The 23,460-nt window shown below is 42.2% G+C and overlaps 3 protein-coding genes across 4 annotated transcripts; all 3 read right to left on the bottom strand.

Moving 5' to 3' along the window:
• Positions 1 to 2,128: 2,128 nt before the first annotated feature.
• LOC119502318 (titin-cap (telethonin)) lies at positions 2,129 to 4,548 on the bottom strand. The gene is made up of 2 exons (XM_037793209.1): positions 4,226 to 4,548; positions 2,129 to 3,415 (listed from the first exon to the last, which is right to left on the bottom strand). The coding sequence occupies exons 1-2, from the start codon at positions 4,375 to 4,377 to the stop codon at positions 3,025 to 3,027; spliced, it is 543 nt and encodes a 180-aa protein (XP_037649137.1). The 5' UTR covers positions 4,378 to 4,548; the 3' UTR covers positions 2,129 to 3,024.
• A 4,022-nt stretch (positions 4,549 to 8,570) lies between these two features.
• On the bottom strand, positions 8,571 to 11,794 carry mreg (melanoregulin). 2 transcript variants are annotated; one of them, XM_037792460.1, is made up of 6 exons: positions 11,667 to 11,794; positions 11,330 to 11,580; positions 10,969 to 11,131; positions 10,607 to 10,697; positions 10,353 to 10,516; positions 8,571 to 8,937 (listed from the first exon to the last, which is right to left on the bottom strand). In XM_037792460.1, exons 2-6 carry the CDS (start codon positions 11,410 to 11,412, stop codon positions 8,743 to 8,745), a joined length of 696 nt encoding a protein of 231 aa, XP_037648388.1. In that variant the 5' UTR covers positions 11,413 to 11,580; positions 11,667 to 11,794; the 3' UTR covers positions 8,571 to 8,742. The 2 variants fall into 2 exon arrangements, with proteins under 2 accessions (XP_037648388.1, XP_037648387.1); XM_037792459.1 differs by having other exon boundaries at positions 11,330 to 11,794.
• Positions 11,795 to 12,474: 680 nt separating this feature from the next.
• Positions 12,475 to 23,082, bottom strand: stard3 (StAR-related lipid transfer (START) domain containing 3). The gene is made up of 15 exons (XM_037792458.1): positions 22,952 to 23,082; positions 21,036 to 21,274; positions 20,873 to 20,953; positions 20,527 to 20,604; positions 20,368 to 20,421; positions 19,956 to 20,073; positions 19,776 to 19,877; positions 18,653 to 18,708; positions 18,488 to 18,580; positions 17,435 to 17,497; positions 15,701 to 15,796; positions 15,521 to 15,600; positions 15,288 to 15,392; positions 15,104 to 15,197; positions 12,475 to 14,683 (listed from the first exon to the last, which is right to left on the bottom strand). The coding sequence occupies exons 2-15, from the start codon at positions 21,246 to 21,248 to the stop codon at positions 14,561 to 14,563; spliced, it is 1,356 nt and encodes a 451-aa protein (XP_037648386.1). The 5' UTR covers positions 21,249 to 21,274; positions 22,952 to 23,082; the 3' UTR covers positions 12,475 to 14,560.
• Positions 23,083 to 23,460: the final 378 nt, after the last annotated feature.

Here is a 23,460-nt window from a genome sequence, read left to right as displayed (position 1 = left end):
ATACAGCGAGCAGCGTGTAGCTGAGACAGCTGAGGCATAGGAAAGAATTTCAATGTCAATTTAGGAGATTTGGCCGCGACAACGCACGGCTTCTCAATTCCCACATTCCTCGGCAACCACTGAAAATAGTTTCAGGGTTTCGGAGGTTCATTGGAGTTTTAAAACTGGATTGTACTGTGACATTGCAGGATGGTGGGGGGAGCACAGCAGCAGTGTGGGAGGGTGATTTTATAGATAGGGGGTGAAAGCAGCACACCAAAATCTCTGATGGAACACCAGGATTAAGAGCTCAAATGGGAAGGACGTGCCACCACGGCTGTCTCTCCCCTGTCTCCAGGGTAATGCCAATGTTTACCCAGCTATTAATATCAAAGCAACACACCTCGCCTATCATAGAAACACATGTGAGAGTGATGTGAGAGAGAGAGAGAGAGGGACAGTAAGTCAGAAGGGGTTAAAGGGTTTAATATCGAATCAGAAGAGAAATGAGATTAGAGAAGGGCAGCAGATGGCAGAGGTAATAATGGATCAATTAGATTGAGCATATAGATTTAGAGAGTAAAAGAAGAGGAGGTGATGAAGTGCATCCAGTAAAGCTCTGCACATCAACAGAGGAACAGTCAGTGATGGAAGACGTATTGAGATCCTTTACTTTAGTAAAAGTACACTGTGAAAATACTCCACTACAAGTAAAAGTCCTGCATTCAATATCAGCTAAATGTTCTTAAAGTACTAAAAGTAAAATTGATATTGCAGTAAAATGTTTCCTGTCAGTGTTTTACTATTATATCTGATGTTTTTGGATTACTTTTACCGCTGCATTAATATGTATGTTACATGTTATATCCTTTATATACTGTTGGCCTGTTTAATCTACCGCAATGCATCATATTCTATAAGATCAAGATCAGCTTTGTGACGATGCATTTTCCAGCTGATCCAAGAGGCTTTAAAATAGTTTATTTAGCTAAAGAAGTAGGAGGATTCTCTCAACACATAAAGGAACACTTCATCCTTCTGTTTATCGCAAACATTCAACATCAACACATCTGGAGATAACGTGGTTTTCACTGGACAGGAAGGGGATGAAAAGCTGTAATCTAAAAAAGTAACTAAAGCGGTCGGATAAATGTAGAGCAGTAAAAAGCACAATATTTACCTCTAAAATGTAGTGAAGTAGAAGTAAAAAGTAGCATGAAGTACAAGTACCTCAAATGTGTACTTAAGTACTTGAGTAACTTTCCACCACTGGGAACAATGCTCTCTGTGTTGGAAACAAACACAGGTGGTGGAACATGAGAGATAAATGAGGCGTGTGAAGTGGTGAAGTGGGGATTGTTCAGAGTATTCAAATTATGCCAGCTATTAGCTATTTATTTCAACCTGTCTGTCATCATGGCGCCTCCTGAAATACATTATTTTCCATAATGATCGGGTTCCTGGCAAACAAATGTTTATGATACTTACACGTTTTGTTCCGTGAGATAATCTCCAGAAATGAACACCACTTTTATGATTTTGAGAGATGACATTTAGTAGTCTCATTTAGCCGCTTCTTAGCAACCGCCTTAGAGACACGTAATATTTACTGAAATATTTTATATTGTAGAACAAAAGGTTAAAATCTCTTAAGCTTGTATTAACCGCAGACCTTATTTCAGACATCGAACTAAACCCATTCAAAAACCCATTGACTTCAAGACTTGGGAACCGGAAGTGCTAAAATGCTATTTCCGGGGTTTAGGACTCATTCCTGTAGCACTCTATTATCATATCAAATCATCGTTTAGGTTATAAACCCCCTTGCTGTTATGATATTTATCTCCTTTTCTCTTTGTTGTAACCCATTTTCTCCCATCCACAACCCAACATCCTCAGGGATCAATAAAGTCTGATTGAATCTGTTACACAGCGTTATACAGCGATGAACCTGCCTAAGGCTGCAAGACAGAATACTTGTAAACCGTGTGACAATAAGCTATGATTACTCCTCACTCAGGTTTATATTTTATCTTCACTTTCCAACCATCATTTGATTCACCGAACCCGTACCGTGCCACAAAGCCTTTTCCATTCACCATTAATAAATGTAATGAGAGTATGTTTAACCGAAAGAAAACACAGTGCCAGAGGAGTGAAGAGCAGTTCAGCTTTTATTTGTAAAAATATAAATATCTAGGGAGAATATTTCAGCATTATTGCACACAATTCAAATTCATTCACGACACCATTATCAGCTAATACAGTATCTGTTCTTCTAACATACAGAATATATGATATGAGCTGCCACTCAACTAACAAGGCACTTAATACACAGTAAGGTTACTAGTTTTCCTACGTCCTCTTAGATTAGAGGCGTCACTCAGCACACACACACATATGTACAACCGCAGTGTGTGATCACGCCGGAGCATGCTGTCCTCTTCACAGAGATCAGAGAGTGTCGAGAGCTTGTAGAGGCCTGGAGGACGATCAATTCCGAGGCATGCCCCCCCGCACCCCCGACCCCTCACCCCTCCGACTCCCCTCTTTTCCTTCTTCGTCACTTTCCATCTGTCATTTCTGTGTCATTGCTTCCCTTCACCACCCACTACTATAAGGTATAATCCATGAATTAGATATCCTCAAGAACACTTTCATTTACCTTTTTGAGCATTTGCACTTTTCAATACAAAATAAAAGGCAAAAGGTCGCAGTGATTCCACTGAGAGATCAGCAGATATGGAGAGGTCAACTGGTCAGCCCATGGCACAGCTGAGAACACAAACCCTGCCTCTCCATCACACAACCATTCTTAGTACCACTGACCACCAAATGCCAACAATGACTGGTGCTGTGCTCGCAGAGAAACCCAGATATTGCTAAAGATCTACAGTATTTAAGGTTTTTGATGACTGTCACTAGAGATAAATCTATATATATCTTGTCATGCTCTTTCCTGACACACGTAGCTCAATGACTATTCTTTCCCAAATGTCACCCATCTCGTCTCTCCCTAACAGCCCCTCTTTCTCTTTTTGTTTTTCACCCTCTCTGGGCCTCTTGAGACACGGAGCGACCCAGGTCTCTGGGCCCTTTGACGAACTCCATGAGGGTGGGCTTGACTGGGGGCAGGTCTCTTGTGATCTCGTCCACGGTCCTCTTGCTGGGACAGGCTCCGTCCGGGATGGGGAAGGGCTGCAAGTCCTCCTCGGTGTGCGGGGCTCCACGTCCGAGCCTGATGCCCAGCTCTGCGGGGACGAAGATGGGCAAGGGGAGGCTTTTCCTCTTTGGCAACAGCTGGTGCTCCCTCACTCCTCTTTCCACGGTGCCCACTCGGAAGACACCAGAGGGGCAGGTCTGTTTCAGCGTACGGGCCAGCCACTGCCGGGACAGAGTCTCCCTGCGAGAGTCGTCATTCATGTTCATTGTCTGTCTGCGGGCATCAGAGAGAAGATGGTTAGAAACTGTGGGAGCACTCACTGTGATTTACCAACTTAATTAGACTATAACTGCCTTCCAATATGAGAAAAGTTCTACCAAAGTAGATGAGCAAGTAGATCTCAATATCTGATGATGGTAAGGAAGATTTTAAAGGGGACATATCATGCTCATTTCCAGGTTCATACTTGTATTTTGGGTTTCTACTAGAACATGTTTACATGCTTCAATGTTAAAAAAGCCACATTATTTCCTCATACTGTCTGTCTGAATATATCTTTATTCACCCTCTGTCTGAAACGCTCCATTTTAGAGCCTGTTTCTTTAAGCCCTCCTCCTGAAAAGTCCAGTCTGCTCTGATTGGCTTGTAAGAAAAATATGGCGCACGTTTGCAAAAGTAGTTCTCAAGGGTCGTGTCTAGAAGGTAACGAACAATTTGGGAAACTCTTGCGAGATGGTTAAGGTTAAGCGATAGGTTGTCAAGTTTTTGGCACATTTTTGCAAGTTTTCACATTTTTCTAGACACGGCCGTTATTCGCAAGTGACATAGGAAGGGGAGACAAATCTGAACAGCTTGTTAAACCACATGTTTTCTGATCTAGACAGCGCACAAAAAACTGACTGGGTTGTCTTATTTCACAGTCTGTGGGTTGGTAGGCACTCCAGATACCTAAATGTATGAGCACAAGCACTGAAAATGTGAGTTTTTCCTGATATGTCCCCTTTAAATCACAGCCAAGATGTTAGTAGAAATAGATTTGTTTCCCTCCTCAGAATGTTTTCTGGTTGGTCTGTGACCTCTCACCTGTCCTGAGGTTGAGTCTTGAGACTGACACTATGCCAGTCGGCGCTGTAGCTCTCCCTGTCAGCCTTGTTCTCCTCCCGAACGCTGCAGGCCAGCTCAGCTCCCACCACCACGCCGTTACGCTTCTCCAGGGCGCTACAGATTGGCTTCATGTCTGCTGTGGCAAAATTTTCCTTGGATTTATTGCTTCCAAATGGATCTTGTTGATCAGTCTTCCGGTCTGGTGTTCTGTGATGAGGCAGTTTGTTCAGGGGATGCTTCAGCTGGCTGTATCTCCTGGCTCTCTCTCTCTTTGTGCTGTCTCTGTCTGGGCTCGGGTCTGTCCACGACTTTTATAGCTGTTCTGTTGCTATTCCTGATCCATGTAGTCACTCTACAATCAGTGTGCACTGACATCCGACACTAAGTGCTCCGTGTCCCTGTTCCCTGAGAGCTGGAAGCCCAAACTCTGTGGAGGGGTTAAGAGTAATTGGGCTGAAAATCCCCTGATTCTCAAACGATATGCCCAGTCAGCCCAACACTTTCAGCTGGGATCACGGTGTCTCAGAGGGGAAAGTATCAAAGAGACACTCTGTATGGAGATTATCTAAACATGTAGACAGACACACACAACAGGTTTAGTCTGCGGAGAGGAATCTTAATAGGGTTTCCGTCTTGATGTACACGAAGCAGCAAGTGGCACGGCGTTAATGTGGAAAGATAACAATGATGCAGCTGTTTTTCCAAAGGATATTTCAGGCGTTAAATATGTACGCATCAGAAACAACACATCCGTCACTTGGAGGTAAAAGGTGAAAAACTTTATGGAGTCTCACATCCTGCTAACTTTAAAATCATAATACAGTTCAGAAGGACTTTATACAACAGCTGTGCCTTGTGACAACATCAACACCCCCTCATTAAATGCCATTGCAGTGCTCTGCCTCACAGTAGCTCCATCCCCAGTGATTCATTACCTCGGTGACAGAGCGCCACGCAAGCCATAATCAACTCTGGTTACCGACTGTGAAACACACACACATACACATACTAACCTCTGACAGTTGTCTGCTGGTGTGATGTTACTACCGGTCCCTGACTCTGACTCATTCATCCACATCAGGTACTGATATCATTAGACAACAGAGATCACATATCACACACACAACAACATGAAGTATAATGATCCTAATGACAAGATCAATCACACAGTCTTTCACATGTAGCCATGAAAAAAAACAGCTAAATCTCTGCCAAATGATGACATTAAATCTCTAGCTGCTTCACTGACGGAAATTCATTTCCAGTGATGTAACTGTTAAATGCTATTTTCCCTCCGCCTGTCAAGTTTGGCGATATTTCAGTTTCCTCTCTGTAACTTCCCAGCAGGGTGACATTGCATGTGTAAATTATTGCTCCGTGTCAGAGAGGGAAGAAAGAGCGAGAGCACCGTAGGCATCCTCGGGGTCATGCCTTCGGTCATGTTGTGACACCATGGCAACCATGAAATGCCATTTCAGAAACCTAGTAAGTCGCTATGCTGGGTCCTTCAGTGTTGAGATCTTTGACAATCGACATGACACTGAGCAATACGATGAGGGAACACAGAGTTTTTATATTTTAGGTATTCGTCTGCTAAAGCCCAGTTTCCACCGCAGGACCTTTCCCCCTGAACTAGGAACCTTTTGACTCATTGTGTTTCGACCGCAGGGACCTGGGTCTAAATTAAGTTCCAGTGACATTTTACGGGGCCTTTTTACTGATGTATCTTCTGTGGTGATGCAGTTGAAGATGTTTGAAGAGAAACTCCGCCGACACTGTCTTAGTTGTATAACAAATTTATTACAATAAGTTCAGTATTGTAAACAAGTAACACGTTACTTGGAGAGCCTCCAGCCGAATAATGAGAGAACTCTCTCGAACGTATACAGACAGCTCCTTAAATACCGAGCTTGTTCTGGTCAAACACTTAGTTTCCTCATATGGTTTAGGAGAGGGACAAATAAAAATAGAAACACCTCTCTTTTGCCACCATATGTCTCTTCAACTCTGACCCAGGCCTCCCAGGACCCTGCTGACTTAGCATTTGGTATATCTTTACCTTGACCAGATGTCTCTTCAACTCTGACCCAGCTCTAAATCAGGAAGGCCCAAACAACAACTAACATTCCAATATACTCTCCTAATACAAACCATCTATATAAATATGCTGCATCTAACAGCAGACACCTCATTACCCACCAAAAAAGCCCTGGTTGGGGGGGGGGGTAGTACTCTCTGAAAGTACAGGAACTTTCAGGGTGGAGGTTGCAGGGATGACCGCCGCTGATTGGTGAAACACACACAGCGCCGCTGCTTCAATGGCTTCATCTTGTGTACCGCTTCGTTCACAAACAAGGTAGTACTCTAGTATCGATTTAGGACGAGGGGAGAGCATTTTTCTTCGCTTGATAACATTGAAAGTAAAGTTAGGCCCTGCCTGTCGGCCTCCCGACTCATCAAAAATAAGACGAGGCGGAAATGGTGCTGTAAATGAGAGAAAGAAAAGTTATTTTCCGATTGTTTCACGGTGGTTACATTCTAAAGCACAAATAAATAACCATCAAACGCTTAATGGATGATTTACTGTGGAGACAGACGCTCTTAGTTTCATTTTCCTCCATTGCATTTCATTCATTACATCCAGCGTGCATCAATACATATACGCAGCAGTAAATGTAAAACCTAACTTGTAACTGCAGGCTGCAGTGTGTGTTTACGCTGTGACCACCAGCAGCCCTCGTCTGATGTCACGCTGCTTTTTCACACGTCAGCAGACTAATTTGCCTAATCTTCGTGGTGGAAACGCAGACAACAGTGGGCTGAAAGAACCTTTTAGTTCCTTGAAAAGTAGTTCCAGAGACTAAAAGTCCCAGGAACTTTTGGTGGAAACCTGGCTTAAAACTGCAAGAGGCTATTACCTCCTTGCTGTCTATGGGTGAGTCATGCTATGCTAATGAAGCCAGGGGTGTGGAGGGTCAGTAAAGGTGAACAGTGATGAGGTGAGCCCTGTCACAGTCATCACCCCCACCCCCCTTCATCAGGCCACACCTGGCTGGGAAGAATTTTGTGTTGCATAACAGCACCGCCACAGCTGCTGGGAAGTGACATTTAAATGAGCTGTCACCGAGAAAGAGATGGGGAGTGGGAGGGAGGGAGGGAGGGAGGTGGGGAGAGGGAGAAGGGCAGTTTCAGGATAACGCTCTGGCCTGTCAGTAGATGGTAAATAAGGCAAAATGTCATTTTTTTTATTCCTACACACAATCTTCAACTTGCTTCATACTGGCACCACAGAGTCAAGTGTTACCAGCTATTTCAGTGTGTGTACATGTGTGTGCCAGCAGACTGCCCTCAGCAGAGTGTCTCTCTTACATAACAACAGCAGCAACAACAACAAGCAGCTGACCACCCAAACACCATCTTCATTATCCATCTTGCAACCCAGCCTGGTCCCAGCGGGATGGTCAGACGCCATACAGGCAGCACCAGGCCAGGATTTGAGGTATGTGTGTGGCTCAGACTGTAAGCCAGCCACGGGGAACACACGGGTACACAGCCGACAGGCCATGTGAGGACATATAGGAACAGACTGAAGAACACCATTGTTTCCACTTCAAAAGAAACGTTGCTCTCGTGCTACAGTTTATGTGGAATCACTGACTCATTCGACTCCCACACAGCAAATTCTTCTTTTCATCTTTGTGTAGTTTTTTGTGTAAATGTAAAACTCATATCACCTCACATGAGCCCACCTCATGGGAAGGCATCACATCAACATGTGACACTATACAGGCTTTAGACTGGATCTTTATTTCATCATAAACGGGACACCAGAACACACACTTCCAGCATAGAAATCTTTCACATTTTCAGTAAATTACTGGAGGGGAACCAAAACACCCTCATGCATCCCCTAAACGTCACCTCCTTCACATCCACAACCAATTTAAAGAGTTCTACATACTGCACTAACTACACTGTATTTCCATCTGCTATTTTCCGAAATGTTTGAAGCCAAATGCAGACTTTAAAGAGTTAAAAGTATCAGTTATACAAACACACATTCTTGTGAAGAAAAATCTGACATCATCAGATTTCTGGACTATTTCTTCAGTGTTAGTTAGCCATCATGTGATTGAATGAAATGAGGGCTGATAATCACAGGACCAAATATACTTTAAGGAGGCTCTGCTCACTGGAACATCGCTACCCTGAAGGTTCACAACAGCTGAACAATGAACAGGCTAGGAGCTTGATGAAACTCGCTGGTAGACAGAAAAAAACAGACATTTAACACCACGGTAACATTTACCAGAAAACCAGTTGAGGGAAAAAGGAGAAACTGTTCAGCCTAAAACTTCCAAGAAGAAGCAACAGACACTTGAAGGTAAGAGCTATGCATATCTGTCATCCAGGTCTCCAGGGTTGACGACTACTGCCCCCTGCCTAGTGTCTATTATTATTGCAGCCACTAGATCTTAAGATCTGACACTCAGGTTTCAATCGTCTCTTCCACTCTCATCATCATCGTCGTCTTCGTTATTGCCTGTTCCGTTCATGGCCATCCTGGCCATCAGCAGCGGCAGGTTTATGGCGAGGCCCGACTCCTCCTCGTCAGAATCATCCTTTGGAGGATAGAAGCGCTTTGCCTTTGCCAGGAAATCCTCAGCTATGTCTAGATACAGAAGACGATCCTGTGAAGGGGGAGAAGCGGTTGAAGCAGAGTGTGATTATATATTATTGTCAGAATACAGGTGTTAAAGGACCAGTGTGAAATATTTTGGGAAAATCTACGAGCAGAAATTGAATATAATATTTATTCATAACTATGTTTTCATATAATCACCTGAAACTAAGAATTGTTGGGTTTTTGTTAGCTTAGAATGAGCCCTTCATATTTACATAGGAAGTGGGTCATCTTCACAGAGTCCGCTGTGTTTCTACAGTAGCCCAGAACGGACAAACCAAACACTGGCTTTTGGAAAGGGAGGAGTGAACGGAGGGGTACTCTGTTGGCTGCAATCTGAAACCGCACCGCTAGATGTCGCCAAATCCTACACACTGTACCTTTAAAAAGGGACAGCGTCTGCATCTGCACCACCTATCAACCTATGTCCTCCAGTGGCCGTGATCTGAACCACTGGAAGAATCTTGATTCATTTTTCTTTTGAACAATTAAAAAAAGATAACTGTAACTGCAGAAAGATTATCAGAATAAACAACATTTAGATAAGATAAGATAAGATAAGATAATATAAGATATTTGTGAAAGACCCAAATCTTTTGAATGGCTCTTTGATACAAACAAAGGGAACCAAGTTGCAGTTGAGAGCTGTTCTTTTTATCGTTATGCCCAAATTTCACTGCCTGTCCTAGATCAGCAGCACTGGGAGACAGGGGGAAGCACCTCGAAGCACCCTGAAGCACCCTGGAGCACCCCAAAGCACCCCGAAGCACCGACAGACACACACTCAAGCATACAGACAGACAGAGAGAGAGAGAGAGAGAAAGGTGGGGGAGGAGCAGAATTGTTTTTTGACCGGCATAGAGAAATGGGCTTGGGCTGGTGTGAACAGCTGGGCTACTGCTTGCACGAAAATGTACATATCGCTGCGCTTTGCAGTGTTTCCGCCTCTTAGGACTACAAAATTAAATAAAAGAATGATTAAGCTCTCTGAAAGGAACGGAGCCATAAGATCCGGCTCCTTTCAAAGAGCCGTAATTCCCATCACTAGAGGGAATATTCATATCAAAGTGGCACTGCCCTGATGCTGTAATGGACCCTAACCTTCTGCCAATTCTACTTTTAGTTACAGTACATCAAGCATGAAGGACTACCTACTTCGAAGGACAGCCTACCCAATACCTTCTTCACCATAAGTTCAACCTGAGTGGAGTTTTGGATACTGAAGTTAGCTGCAGACTTGACCAGACTGCTGTAAAGGGTTGAGGAAAGTATCTTTTGTTGTGGCCTGGAGCACAGGGACGGAGTAAACACACCCATGTTTTGGGTTAGTTTATGGTTAGGATGATGCTTTTTAACCTTAATCTCCAGGTCACAGCGAGGGCACTCTCACTTGAGGGATTAGTGTGTGAGTTCAAAGTTTACCAGGATCAGTAGATATCTTTCTGGTGGCGGCTCTCTGCTGCTAAAGAGGGACGTCTCGGTGTGGAGCGTATGCAGCATGTCACGTGCTGCTTGGGCGTTACGCATACGGTCATGTGAGGCTCCAGCAGACACGTTCAGCAGCGAGTCTGCCTCCGCCATGAAACCTAGAAGAGAAGAAGGCAAACCATTTCTGGTTACTCTGTATGCAGAAGAGACAGTTATGTCCGACATCTCTTCTGTACGTCCAGCGTTACCTAAGTTCTCCAGGATTTGCTTCCATTTGTCTCGGACTTCTCGACGGGTATCTCTCATGGACTCAATGTTAACACTTAGTCGGCGATAGCCCTGAACAAGAAAAGGACAAAGCTTTAAAAAACGATTTCTTTCAGTACATCATTTCACCGTTGTCCTGCTGCCCCAGAGCTGGTTTGAATAACTAATCACAATCATTTTACACAGCTTAAGATGACTCATCATTAATGTTTTCTGTCTTTTGTTAATAGATTTCAAGCCATCAGTTAAGAGTCACCTGGAGTTTTTTCCACTACTGTGGAAACTGTTAATGGTTTCTTTTTTCAACTTCAGGTGAACATGATTGAAAGACTCTCTCACATACCGTGGATCCCATTCGGGTCTGGTTCCTGGCCTGCAGCAGGCTGTAAAGGGTCCGGTCGTCATCTCTCTCCGAGTGGCTAGGGTCACCTGGCTCGCTCCACAGGTTGGTCTCCTCATCACGACGCTTCTGGACTTCACGGTTAAAATACTCCAACGGATCCTGACTGTGTGGTCAGCCAACACACACAAGCACAGATATTAGAGATTATACATAATCAGATGTGACACACATGACACTATAAAATACATTTTCAGTGGATTACATTCTTTTCTCTAGGTAAGAAGTGTAGCTGATATGTGGATGATAACATGTGTTAAAGTGGTGAAGAACTCTGTTTCTGGCCTGTCTAATGTCTTCTTACGGTACTAAAGGCTGCTTTTCGTCGTCATCGCCGTCGTCCCCAGCGCAGCAGCAGCAGCAGAACTTCATAAAGAATGAACCCATCTGGAGTAGGTGTGATAATCCAGACGTAAACTGGGTTTCAGTTCTTCGGACTGCAGAACAACTTCTTGAAGCAGTAGTGAAGCCGATTCCAGTGGTGAGTCTGGTCTGATATGCATAAACTCAGCTGGTTTACTCCACAATGTCTCTGTCGATGCTCTGAAGAGATTCCTTAGAGGAAGAGTGTTTGGTAAAAGTGATCAGAAACGGGTAAAAAAAAAGGTTACAAAACAAAAAGTCACTGATCCAGACACTACCTAATGTTCAGCTTCCCATCGTCAGGGCCCAGCAGCAGCTCCACATTCAGTAGAGGTCATTAGCCAGAGTCACTCCGGGTATAGAGACACTCAGGCAGATGGCAGCCCAAAGACTGGTGCTCCTCATCAGCCGTACATGGAGGACAATGAGAGCAGTGAGACGCTCGCTCCTTCATCGATTAAAGAACACACACCCACAGCCTCAGAAGACGGTCACAACACCATCATGTGAGCCGCTCCGTCTCTTGTTCGTAGCATTGTGTTTTGCCCCGAGGACAACACATCTCCTCTTCAACCGCAGGTCTGATTACACACTCTACAGTATATCCAATACACCATGTCTGCATTGATTTAAGGATTATTTAATTCCCCGTGTATGTGGTCACTGAGGCTACTTAACCATGGATGTGTAGAAATGTGGTTAAATAAAAATCTCTGAATGGATTGTTTGAATTTCAGACGGCTTCATGTCCATGGATTATCTCATTCTCATGAAGTCTGTGGGAGAAAAAACAGTAAGGTCACCATGTGACATATGCTCAAGTCACAGGGTCATTGTTCATGACATAAATAGCCCCAAGATCCAAAGCTGAAAAATGTGTTTGTAGAAACTAGCGTGCCAACTCCTTTAGTGAGAGTCATTCGGTATTACCTGTAATACAGTCACGGTGGGGGAAAATGAAGAAATCTATATCATTACGTTGATCATACAGGATATACATACATATATACACAGAGTATAAAATAGGTTTCTATTAACAACTTGGTTTGTCTGCTAGTTAAATGAGGTTTGGAAGCTGGAACTGTCATGAGTTCATATATTTTATTAGATATAAGACACTGGTTAAGACTGAAACACTGTTGGTCAGTATTCACGTGATGGCTTTAAATTAACATGTTTGATGAATGATCGATTCAAAGTATTATAAAACAAAAACTGTTATCAAAGAAAACAAGTAGTCTAAGCAGGCTGCATGATGTATGACTCTGCTGAAGCTTTGATTTAACAGTATAAAATAGATGCAAAGCAAAAAGAAAAGGCTGACATGGACAGTAATGCCACTGTGATAAAGGCACCAAGTTGTTGATAACAATAAATTCTTTCATTTCTCTCAGTACAGTAATGTAGCTAAAATCAATCCAGTTAAATCTCAATAGCCTCTTGTTTTGGACTTCATCAGAAAGGAGGAATAGTAATCAGACTGTGATCGCAGCATTCACAAATACCTGGGCTTACAAAGAAGAACGCCTCAAGGCCGTGTTGGGAGTGTGATGTGGTGAATGACCACATCATAGACACAACACCACAGCTAATTACACCCATAAATACGCTCCGTCACCGTGTGAACAGAAAGTTGTTGGTGCCTCATTTCTAAGATTGAAAAGCACGAGGAAGAACAAGTCGCTCTCTTTGGTTCAATATTGGAATATATAGGAGAGTATACTCACTTCCTCCTTGGTAACCAACGACAACTACATCCCTGCCAATCAATCAAACCTCAGTCTTTTTTTCAGTTTCCATTACATATGAAACTAGAAGGGCACTCAGAGAGCACAAACCTCCACCAGACCATACACTTAACACAATGTTAATGAAAGTGCAAAGTAATGTGTGTGTCCGCTCTTCCACCAAGTTCCATGAAAATCGGGTCAGTAGTTTTTCTGTAATCCTTCTGACAAACAAACCAAACCGAAAACATGACCTACTTAGTGGAAGCAATGATAAATCATGATTTTTCTGATTGTGAAACGAAGCTAAAACTTCAGCTAGAAGCGACGTTTCTAAATCGATTAAAACCATTGTGCTACATGATGTAAGAAGTGACAGAAAAACCTCACTGAGTGCCACATGTCAGGGCCTGAGGACAGGCCAGAAGTAAAGACAATGGAAATCATATCAGTACAGTAAGAACTTGGATTGGATGACAACTAATGAGTCAGCTATTTTACCATAAGGCCACTGGAGGTTATTGGCACCAAAGACGGCTTTAGTAAGTATTCAGCAGCCTAATTTATGAGCACCATCATCTTCATTAGTCTTAATGAGCTTGATGATGCATTTGCAACACACATTAACAGCCTGCTGATCTGACTCCTGGTTTCATTTCCAGGCTGATCCCAAAGTGCAAAACAAGAGCAGTAATAACAGTTGATCAAATGTTAACGGATAGGTTTTTGCACCCTGGGATAGGGGATGATGTCAAACTGAGAGGCTCTCACTACAGTATGTGGATCAGTGGTGTCTCCCTCTTGTGGTGATTAGACTACTCTATCACAGTGTGGTAAAGGAGAAGAACTGTGTGGAAATGGCTTTTACCCATTCAAACTGAGTGTTTGTCGAGTATACGGCTGTGAAGTGTGGATTCGTTTTAGGGCAAGTACACCAGAGAAACGTTTTAGGATGGTGCAGTGAAAACATACGCAGAGAATAATCGAAACAAACAAACAAAAGCAGCAAATCAATGGCTAACAATGTGTGCAGACTAAGATAAGGCTCAGAGAGACAGCTGCTTCATGCCATTGCACCAGTTCTTTTGTAACAAGTGAGACAGATGCCCAAACAGGTCTTCTTGTTTCAGTAATGTCCACCCTGCCACAAGATGACTTGGCAGGTCCAAGAAAATAGTTCCCATTGCATGGCGAGGGACACAGCGAAACAATTACAGGTCCACATAAAAATATGTATGCGATCACGCTTTAAAAAATGTCTTTGAAATCTGAAAAACTCCTCTTCTCTCGTGTCTGAAATGTCTCTCATCTCCTGTGATTAGAAACTCACGGCAGCACATCCCTTCAGCGGAGGGTGCTGCTGCGCCCGTGTCAGGGGTCCGCTTAAAGAAAACAGTGGTGACGCCTCTCCACCAGCTGTGGGGCAGTTAGATGTCTCTCCTGTTTTAAATGTGGTGGAGGGAGCGGAGAGAGGGCCGCACATCAGAGATACGTTGGCGTAAATGGGACATGAATTCAAACATGGTGGCGGCCAGACTCTGGTGGATGAGGTAGCGGGGCAGTCGGCCCTGACGAGACACAAACAGAGAGTGTTAATAGTGTACTTTGTTCACATTAGCATTTTTTTGATCACTTGTAATATCTTCATATTTACATTTATGCATTTTTGGTTGTTTTCATGTGCATGTTTCAACTTTGGGCTCTATGGCGGTCTGATCGATCCACATTGAAATATCTCAACAACTATATTGCTAGGACATTAAAGAGTAACTAAATCCCAGCCCCAGAATCGCAGGATCACATATGGTGCCTGGATTTGCTCTATTCTCATTCTATTTTTCTGCCTCCTGTCACTATTTGTTGCTGCAACAACAACAACCCTGTTTCTAAATACAATTTTTTTTTTTTTAACTAATTTTCAAGGCAAAGACGACCCCATCTTGCCTCAAATGAAAACGGCAGACTAACTGCAGTGTGCATCTTCTCACCTTCAAGTCTGTGTTGAGGATCCAGATGAAGGTGCAGACGGACGGGTTGCTGCTGGACTTGAGGACCACAAATCCTCCCGGCCCGTTCTCTCCTCTGAGGCCCACAAAAAAAGGTAGAAGAGAAGTTAAAGAAGTGAAACACAACTGCACTTTTGTCAAATCGATACGATGTCCCTGGTCTGACCTGACGTAACGACCGATGGGAGGTTTGGCGTCGTGTTCGGTTGCCATGCCAGCAGACAGGTAGCAGTCTCGTTTGCGTTCCACTCGGCGAACATTAACAAAGTCCCTAAAGGAAGAAAAATCAATCGGTCAATCAATTGACTTTATTTCAGACCTGCAGCCCGCATGAGAATGAGATAAAAAGACAGACAGATAAGAAACAGACACATATTGAAGCCTGCTGTGCTGATGTACCTCGCAGACACAACTCCCCCCGCTGCTCCAGAGGACACATCATAGGACACCAGAGTGTTGTCGTCAACCCTCTGAAGGATCTGAGAAGGCAGAAAGCACTGTTAGTGTTTTTTCTCCTGAATTTGGCACAACACCGCCGAACAATGAAAAATGTTCAGAAGGATGAGTAAAAGTTGTCACCTGGCAGCCAGAAATTGTTCGGTTCCACTGGACCATCTTCTCTGGTTGCAGAATCACCTCCTGATACACAAGCTCAGCAGGACACTGCATGAAGGCCTGAGCACAAACAATACAACATTTCATAAGGCAACATTTCAAAATCCCTTTTCTCAATCTAATTTTATAGTGGGATTTTATCCCAATTACACTTTTATTTCATGTCACTTTTTATGACAGTGGAGTCACAAGCCCTCAGCCTTCCAGAGCTGACTAGCTAGCTGCTTCCCCCCGCAGTGTGTGAAGGAGAGATACCACAGCTCCTTCTTTCCTGCCGCTGTCACTCTTAACAATCAGCCAGTAGACCACACATACCAAAACTAACAATTCACTCATGTGCTATATCAACTAAACTGATCAATATTTCTTAGGTACAAAAAAATGTGAATTCAACCGTTTGGTCATATTTTGCTTCTTCTTTTTTTTTTTTTATACTTTTAAATAATTTATTATAGGCCATTTGTAACTGATGCTTCTTGTTATTGCACTGTCCTCTTTGCTGCTGTAACACTGCAAATGTCCCCGACATTATCTCCTTTCCTTTGGTAAAGGATGGTCCAGTGTATCTTAAGCTAAAGGAGATAAGACAGGAAGCATTTAAGCAATTTTCCTTAGCGTTACAGGATTCGACCAGCTCTTATCACGGCTGCCACTTAGATACATCCCGGTACCTCAATTAGGAACCTTCCTAAGCAAAACAGACTTTTCAAGCACAGCCTCTGTGTATTTCTGCTCTTCATAGTTTCTATCTCTGAGGATCATTTGTTGAAACAACATGCTGCTGTTCTAGAGAGGAAAAAACCACATGACTCAACACACAGCAGGTCATTTAAACACAGCAGAAGTGTGTCTAAAAGTAAAATAAATATTAAGCTGTGCTGGTTGTGACCAGGCCTTGTTTATCATTTACAGCAATGACCCCACAAGTGACAGCGGTTAACCCTTGGAAAACAGAGAGTCTTAAATAGCCCTCAGTTATGTAGCATCCCGTAAATAGCAGGCTTGCTCTGAATTCCTCTCCGGGAAATGACCTACCCTGAAAGGAACTCTTTTACAACGTGACTCCAGTTGCTCTGAAGCACCAGGAAGTCTCTTTAATAACTGATTCAATTTAACACCACATTAGTCTCGATAATTTCATCACTATGCCCTCTAGAGGTTGTAAATACATACATACCCATCAGCTGTGTACCTAATTCAGTTATGGTATGAGTGTTAAAAGGATTGTGGAAGCTGCACTGACATACAGCCTGGCCTACTCTTTACTGTTACAGCTACAATAATGTAGTACAGGAAAAAATCAGTACTAAACATAAAATGCCAATGAGACTGGATATGGCATTAAAGGGATAGTTTGGGTGTTTTGAAGTGGGGTTGTATGAGGTACTTATCCATAGTCAGAGTATTACCTACAGTAGATGACGGTCGGCACGCCCCCAGTTTGGAAGCAAAGCAATGTACTGCTGTGGACGAGGCCGACAGCAAAATATGTTTTAGCAGCCTAAAAGAAAGGCTCACCTAAAAAAGATCTTGCTGTCAGACAGCCCTTTCCAACGGGGAACTGAAGCTGTGTATCCACATCATCCATATCACCAGACTCCATTGAAAAAAACTGTCATTTTCGTTTGGATCACTACTGGAGCGCGTGTCTTATTGAGACACAGTTTCATAATGAATAAACACAAAGTGCTGCTGTACCTTCAGAATGAAAGTCTTTCCATGGAAGGGGATCTCCAGAGTGTAGACAGAGTCTCCCATGTCCTGACATGGGACAAAATACCGTTAGTCACATGATGCTTTCGCTTTCATTTCAGTGTATTTAAGGAAAACTTAAGTAAAAGACCATTCACTCAGTTACAACACTGCATTACCTTTTTGGTGGTAAAATACATATATATAAATCTTTTATTTAAAAATGTCTGATTCAGAAAAAAATATGAGTTGAACTAGGAATGAACTGAAAACATTCCTGCGGTGAACTGGTATGTGAATGTGGTATGGCAAGAGTTCGGTTTCAATTGATGTTTGGAATTTGGATCTCGTTCCAAGTTGCTAAAATATGTGGTTTTGTTTACATTTCAGAGTATCACAAATATGTCACTTAATCTTCTATCTCTGCTTTTCTTATCAGCAAAGAACTGTGTACAAAATATTGAATTAACTACAAAGCAAATATGTGATACATCTGGCAGTAAGTTATTGTTTTAATACTCTTATCTGTCTCCAAACAAGTTACTAAACTTATAAGGGTTTAAAATTACCCACTATCAAAACACTGCAGAGACGGTAGAGTAGAGGATTTTTGAGGCTGATACTGATATTGTGAGTTAAGAAAAATCTGATAAAGATATACCAGCCGATTAGGGTTGCTACTAATGATTACTTTCATTTGTTGATTAATCTGTGGATTGTCTTCTCGATTAATCGATTAGTTGTTTGGTCTATAAAATGTCAGAAAATGTTGATCAGTGTTTCCTAAAGCCCACAACTGTCCACAACTCAAAAATATTCAGTTTACTGTCACAAAGGAGTAAATAAACCTGAAAATAATCACATTTAAGAAGCTGGAATTAGAGAATTATGACTTTTTTTTCTTAAAAAATGACTCAAACCGATTAACAAAATAGTTGCCGATTAATTTAATAGTTGACAATTAATCGATTAATCATTGCAGCTCTCGACACGAATTCCTTAGAATTGTTTTAACAAAAACATTGTGACAAAGACACACACAAAGCTCTGTACACTCACATTGTTTTTCTCAAACTTCCAGTTGTCCTCCTGGGCTAGGATCTGTTCTACCACAGTCATGGCCTCCTTACCCTGTCTGACGTACTCCTTCTCCTGGAACGAGAGGGAAATCATCAGTGGTGATCAGGTGAGGAGCAGAAAGACTCCTCAGACTGATGCAGCTACCTGTGAGGTGACAGCTCTGCGTCCGAGACCCTCCTCATCCAGATCCTCTTCAGACCCTGCAAACACAAGTTCAGAGCCAAAATTCAAAGTGTGGCTCAAATGATAAATGTTGAAGATTAAATTATACGCACATCACGTATGTGCGAGGCTATCAAGAGCTTAAGTAAAGAAAAAGGTAACACCTGCACAATACGCCATGCCGCAGTTTTTACTGCTTGGATCTTTGTCAGGTCAAAATGTACAGCGCACCAACATGCAAACAAGCTAAATGATGGCACACATGTAGTCAACATTTCTTACTCAGTTTTTCCTCTAACTGTATGTAATATTTTTGAACGTAGGTGTTGTATTTTGTGATATATGGGTCAATGAATATGACATAAATAACATATGTTTGAAATTTAGAAATATGGCCTTACTGTTTTTATCTACTTTTTCTATGTACTTTATTGAATTGTTAAAAGTTTGGGGATGTTTAATCACGCTGGTGTTTTGGATGAACCACACTGGGCGCAAATTAATCACACATTTTTTATCAGCTGTCAGTGTGCTGACTATGACTTGCCCCAAACTGCATGTGATTATCATAAAGTGGGCATAAAACACATTTTCATTCACATATCTTGAGGTCAATGGTCAAAGGACCCTGTGAAAATGGCCATGCCAGTTTTTCCTCGCCAAAATTTAGCCTAACTTCGTAGCGTTAGTTAACCTCCTTCGTGACAAGCTAGTATGACATAGTTGGTGCCAATGGATTCTTTAGTTTTTTTAGTTTCATATGATGCCAGTATCTTCACTCTTGCTTTAAAAGTGAGCCTGCTACAACCTGAAAATCACAGGTTGCGTTAATGCGTTAAAGAAATTAGTGGCGTTATAACTAATTTGCCTGAATGCGTAATTATCGCCCTAAAAAATAAGATCCACGCTTAAGATCCACGTAGGATCGAATCGTAGTCAATAAAAATTTCTAGCATGGAGTCGTGTGCAGGCGTTACCTTTTTCTCAAATGATAAATGTACAAACATACAGGAAAGAATGAACCCACTAAGGTGCACACACACACACAGACTGAACTTGAGGCCGATTAAACAAGAACTGATCTATAGAGACGAGAAGACATCACCTGCTTCAGATTCAGGTGGAGAGTAAAACTGTCCGTCTGAAACAGCCCGGGGGTAGATCATGGGGGCTCGTTCGCAGGCTGCGTTCACCGCCGCCAGGTACGCTGATGTCAAAAAGGAGAAAAAATAGTTTAAGAAAGGAGAACAGTTGTGTTAAAACTTGTCAGGAATCTCCTTCTCACCTCTCTCATCATCGGCCTCCTGAGTGAGCACCTTGAAGTCGAGGAACCAGGTCTCCAGCCAGGCCACCACAAACGAAGTGATGGGTATCACGTAGCCAAAGGCATTCCGGGAAAGGAGCTGGGTAGAAACAGAAACCATGTCATCCTGAAGCTGCGGGGTATTAAAAGAACTAGAGGTGCTATTACAAGAGGTGGTTGTTGTACTTTTTGTTGGTTTACTTCCTCGTTGTTGGATATAAAAAGAGAAGAGAGCTTTAAAAACGCCAATAAGGTCATAAAAACTCTTATCAGCTCATTGTTTGGTCAGACAGCATTTATTACTGGCAGAAATGCAGAAGTGAAAAAGTCTCTGTGGTTTCGGTTGCTTACACCACACATATACATAACTGTAACACGTAGGGAGGACACTCACACTGGATACGATGACCTTGACAACGAGGAAGACGCTGGTCACAAGAGTGGTAACCTGTGGAGGATTTAGATTTGTGTTATAATTCATGTCCAGACCGGCTCATAAGATACATTACATTATTTCATCAGTGTGTGTTTCACTGCGGCTGAGCTCACTTACTGCAATGACCCACCAGTGCTTCAACCGAAAAGCAGCGTAACCCACTTGTAGACACAGGAAACGAAACACGGCAAGGAGCTGAGACAAGCAGGAAGGAACAGGAAAGGAAAATGACCTTGCAGGTTTAATGCAATCGTGTGGTTCAGACACGTTGACTTGTGTTAACACTTCCTCCTCTTGTGTCAATAAATGCAGATGTGTGACAGCTCATTCAGATCCTATAAATCAGGCTATAAAACAATATCAGCCCGGTCTCTGTGAAACACTAGACAAATAAAAGTAGAATGAATTACAAGATCCTGCCATTACTCTACATTGAAATCAAATGAAACTCATAAAGACTTACAAAGATGTCAAAGAAGGAAGACCTGTAGTTATAAAGGACGACCTCATTTTTTAAGCTGTCCCAGATCCCTGAGCTGGAGATCTGCAGGAGAACAGAGCACATCAGAGTCTCACCCATCAAACATGTCTCTAAAAACTTCTTCCATCTGTTGAGCCCAACTCACATTCAGCTCGATGATCCACAGAAGGGAGATGAAGAGCAGGTCGAACGTCACGAAGAGACAGAAGGTGCGGCGGACGTCAGAGATGGCCTTGCGCTCTGCGAGCGGCACCAACATGTACGGGGAAGGAAGGGACAGCGACGTGGAGTAAGAAGCGTTCAAGGAGGCGATGGCAGGGAGGCTGCCCCCGAGCTCCCCGTAGTCTACACCTGGCATTCCTGCGGTGAGACAGGAAACTCCTCCTGCAGAGAGGGAGATCAAGTTATTTAGTATCACTCTCCTTCTCTATTATTATCTGTAATATTGCAACCAAAAAAATGGGGAGAATGTGCGTTAAAAAAAGGGCTATAACTCAAATCCCTTTAACGCTCCTAGACCGACTTTACTGTTTTTTAGAGGCTGTAGCGGGTTCAGTTTTAGAGCTAGAGTGAAGATACGGATATCATAGGAAGTAAGAAAACCTAAGGAATCCTTTGGTACCAACAATATCATGTTAGCTAAATAACGACGCTCCAAATTTGAGCTAGATTTTGGCGAGGAAAAACTGTCATGGCCATTTTCAAAGGGGTCCCTTGACCTCTGACCTCAAGATATGTGAATGAAAATGGGTTATCTGGGTACCCACGAGTCTCCCCTTTACAGACATGCCCACTTTATGATAATCACATGCAGTTTGGGGCAAGTCTGAGTCAAGTCAGCACACTGACACACTGACAGCTGTTGTTGGAGTTGAGTTTACCATGTTATGATTTGAGCATATTTTTTCTATGCTAAATGCAGTACCTGTGAGGGTTTCTGGACAATATTTGTCATTGTTTTGTGTTGTTAATTGATTTCCAATAATAAATATATACATGCATTTGCAAAAAGAAAGCATATTTGCCCACTCCCATGTTGATAAGAGTATTAAATACTTGACAAATCTCCCTTTAAGGTACATTTTGAAAGATTAAATATTTTAATCGATTGACAGCCTTATTTTTAAGATAATGTTTCTTCATTGAATAAAACATGACACTGAGACTACAATCTTAACTACACTGAACATGTTGTATCCTCTGTGTAGACAAACTATTTGTGCTGCCAGATGTTTGAAAGCTGGTAAAAGAAACATGATTTGATCTTATAAAGACTCAGACTTCAAGACTCAGCAAGGAAAACAATGCACCTTTTTAAAAGCTACTGCCAGTAGATTTTAGTGTTGGTCTGGAGCTTTTTATTGAATGCTGTTTGCACTCTGGGGTCACATTTTTGTCAGAATAACAGGAAGAGAGCAACAAGTTTGACCATTGTTAAACCAGTGATTCACAATCAGTAGATGCTGAGTGAGTTTCAATGGACTCTTAAACTATTTCTAGACAATGAACTTAATGTTTACAAGCACCATGATGAGCCATCTCTGGTTTATCTACTAACCTAAAATAGACATTCATCAGCATTTAGATAGGACATCTTTAAATCTTTAAAAGTCAGATTACATTTAGTTTTGGTGGTTTCAGACCTCAGGACTCTCCTCTCCTCCTCTCCTCCTCCTCTCCTCCTCCTCTCCTCCTCTCCTCCTCACCTCTCACTTCTGTTAAACAACAAACTGTCTGATGCCAACGTTACTTCAGTGTCTGTAAGGAAAGCTAACAAGCTAACTTACCCCCTAGTGGCAGAGAGATACCAGTAAAACTAGACAGACAGAAACATAATCACCAGGATCGCAGGAACATTCTTGTAAACAAACACTGGTCAGATGAAGAGTGGCTAAGCTAACTAGCCAATGATGTCAGCTAACCACGGCTAACTTACACTTTTACTTCATGTCTCAAGTGACAAGCTACAAAAAGTAACGCTATGAAACAAAAGAAACAAAGTTAACACAACCAGGCATTTAATTACTTCATAAAAACCCACATTTAAAGCTTTAAACTTACTTGATTTAGCACAACATGATCATCATCATCTAACTAACGTTACCAACTCTTCCGGGTTGAGCTATCAAAGATTAAATATCGCCGCAAGATGAATCACTGCCTCGATCCAATCTCCAACACGACAAAGTTACGTTACGTTACGTTACGGGCTGATATATCAAAGATTAAATATCGCCACAAGATGAACCACTACCCCGCTCTAAACACGCCAAAGATCACGTGATGAAACTACAATTCTTGTGTGTGTGTGTGTGTGTGTATACATTGCATGTTGCATTGCATGTGCATATTGTATATTATAAATTGTATATTATAAATAATAATTTTAGCATATAAGAAAAGATAAAAAAAAAAAGTCAATATGATTAAGTTAAATATGTAATTAATGAATTGGTATTGTGATTAAGTTATATTATAAGTAATGAATTGGTATTCTGGATTGATAACAAATTTATATTTTTATATTTTGATCGCTCCAAAATACGCCAAAGATCATTTGTAAGATCACG

This window comes from Sebastes umbrosus, chromosome 14 (genome assembly GCF_015220745.1).
Source record: "Sebastes umbrosus isolate fSebUmb1 chromosome 14, fSebUmb1.pri, whole genome shotgun sequence".
NCBI lineage: Eukaryota > Metazoa > Chordata > Actinopteri > Perciformes > Sebastidae > Sebastes > Sebastes umbrosus.
Note: the sequence above shows the minus strand (reverse complement) of the source record. Positions and strands in the feature narration are given on the sequence as shown.

What these genes read in the sequence shown, in the direction of transcription:
- stard3 (XM_037792458.1), bottom strand. Translation starts at nt 21,248, where the DNA reads ATGCCAGGTGTAGACTACGGGGAGCTCGGGGGCAGCCTCCCTGCCATC. An exon ending in TCAAGGTCATCGTATCCAGT is followed by an intron (nt 20,074 to 20,367) that starts GTGAGTGTCCTC and finishes GTTTCTACCCAG; the next exon opens with CTCCTTTCCCGGAATGCCTT. An exon ending in CCCATCGGTCGTTACGTCAG is followed by an intron (nt 15,198 to 15,287) that starts GTCAGACCAGGG and finishes TGTGGGCCTCAG; the next exon opens with AGGAGAGAACGGGCCGGGAG.
- LOC119502318 (XM_037793209.1), bottom strand. Translation starts at nt 4,377, where the DNA reads ATGAAGCCAATCTGTAGCGCCCTGGAGAAGCGTAACGGCGTGGTGGTG. An exon ending in AAGACTCAACCTCAGGACAG is followed by an intron (nt 3,416 to 4,225) that starts GTGAGAGGTCAC and finishes TGATGCCCGCAG; the next exon opens with ACAGACAATGAACATGAATG.
- mreg (XM_037792459.1), bottom strand. Translation starts at nt 11,412, where the DNA reads ATGGGTTCATTCTTTATGAAGTTCTGCTGCTGCTGCTGCGCTGGGGAC. An exon ending in GCAAATCCTGGAGAACTTAG is followed by an intron (nt 10,517 to 10,606) that starts GTAACGCTGGAC and finishes CTTCTCTTCTAG; the next exon opens with GTTTCATGGCGGAGGCAGAC. An exon ending in AAAGATATCTACTGATCCTG is followed by an intron (nt 8,938 to 10,352) that starts GTAAACTTTGAA and finishes CCCCCTTCACAG; the next exon opens with GATCGTCTTCTGTATCTAGA.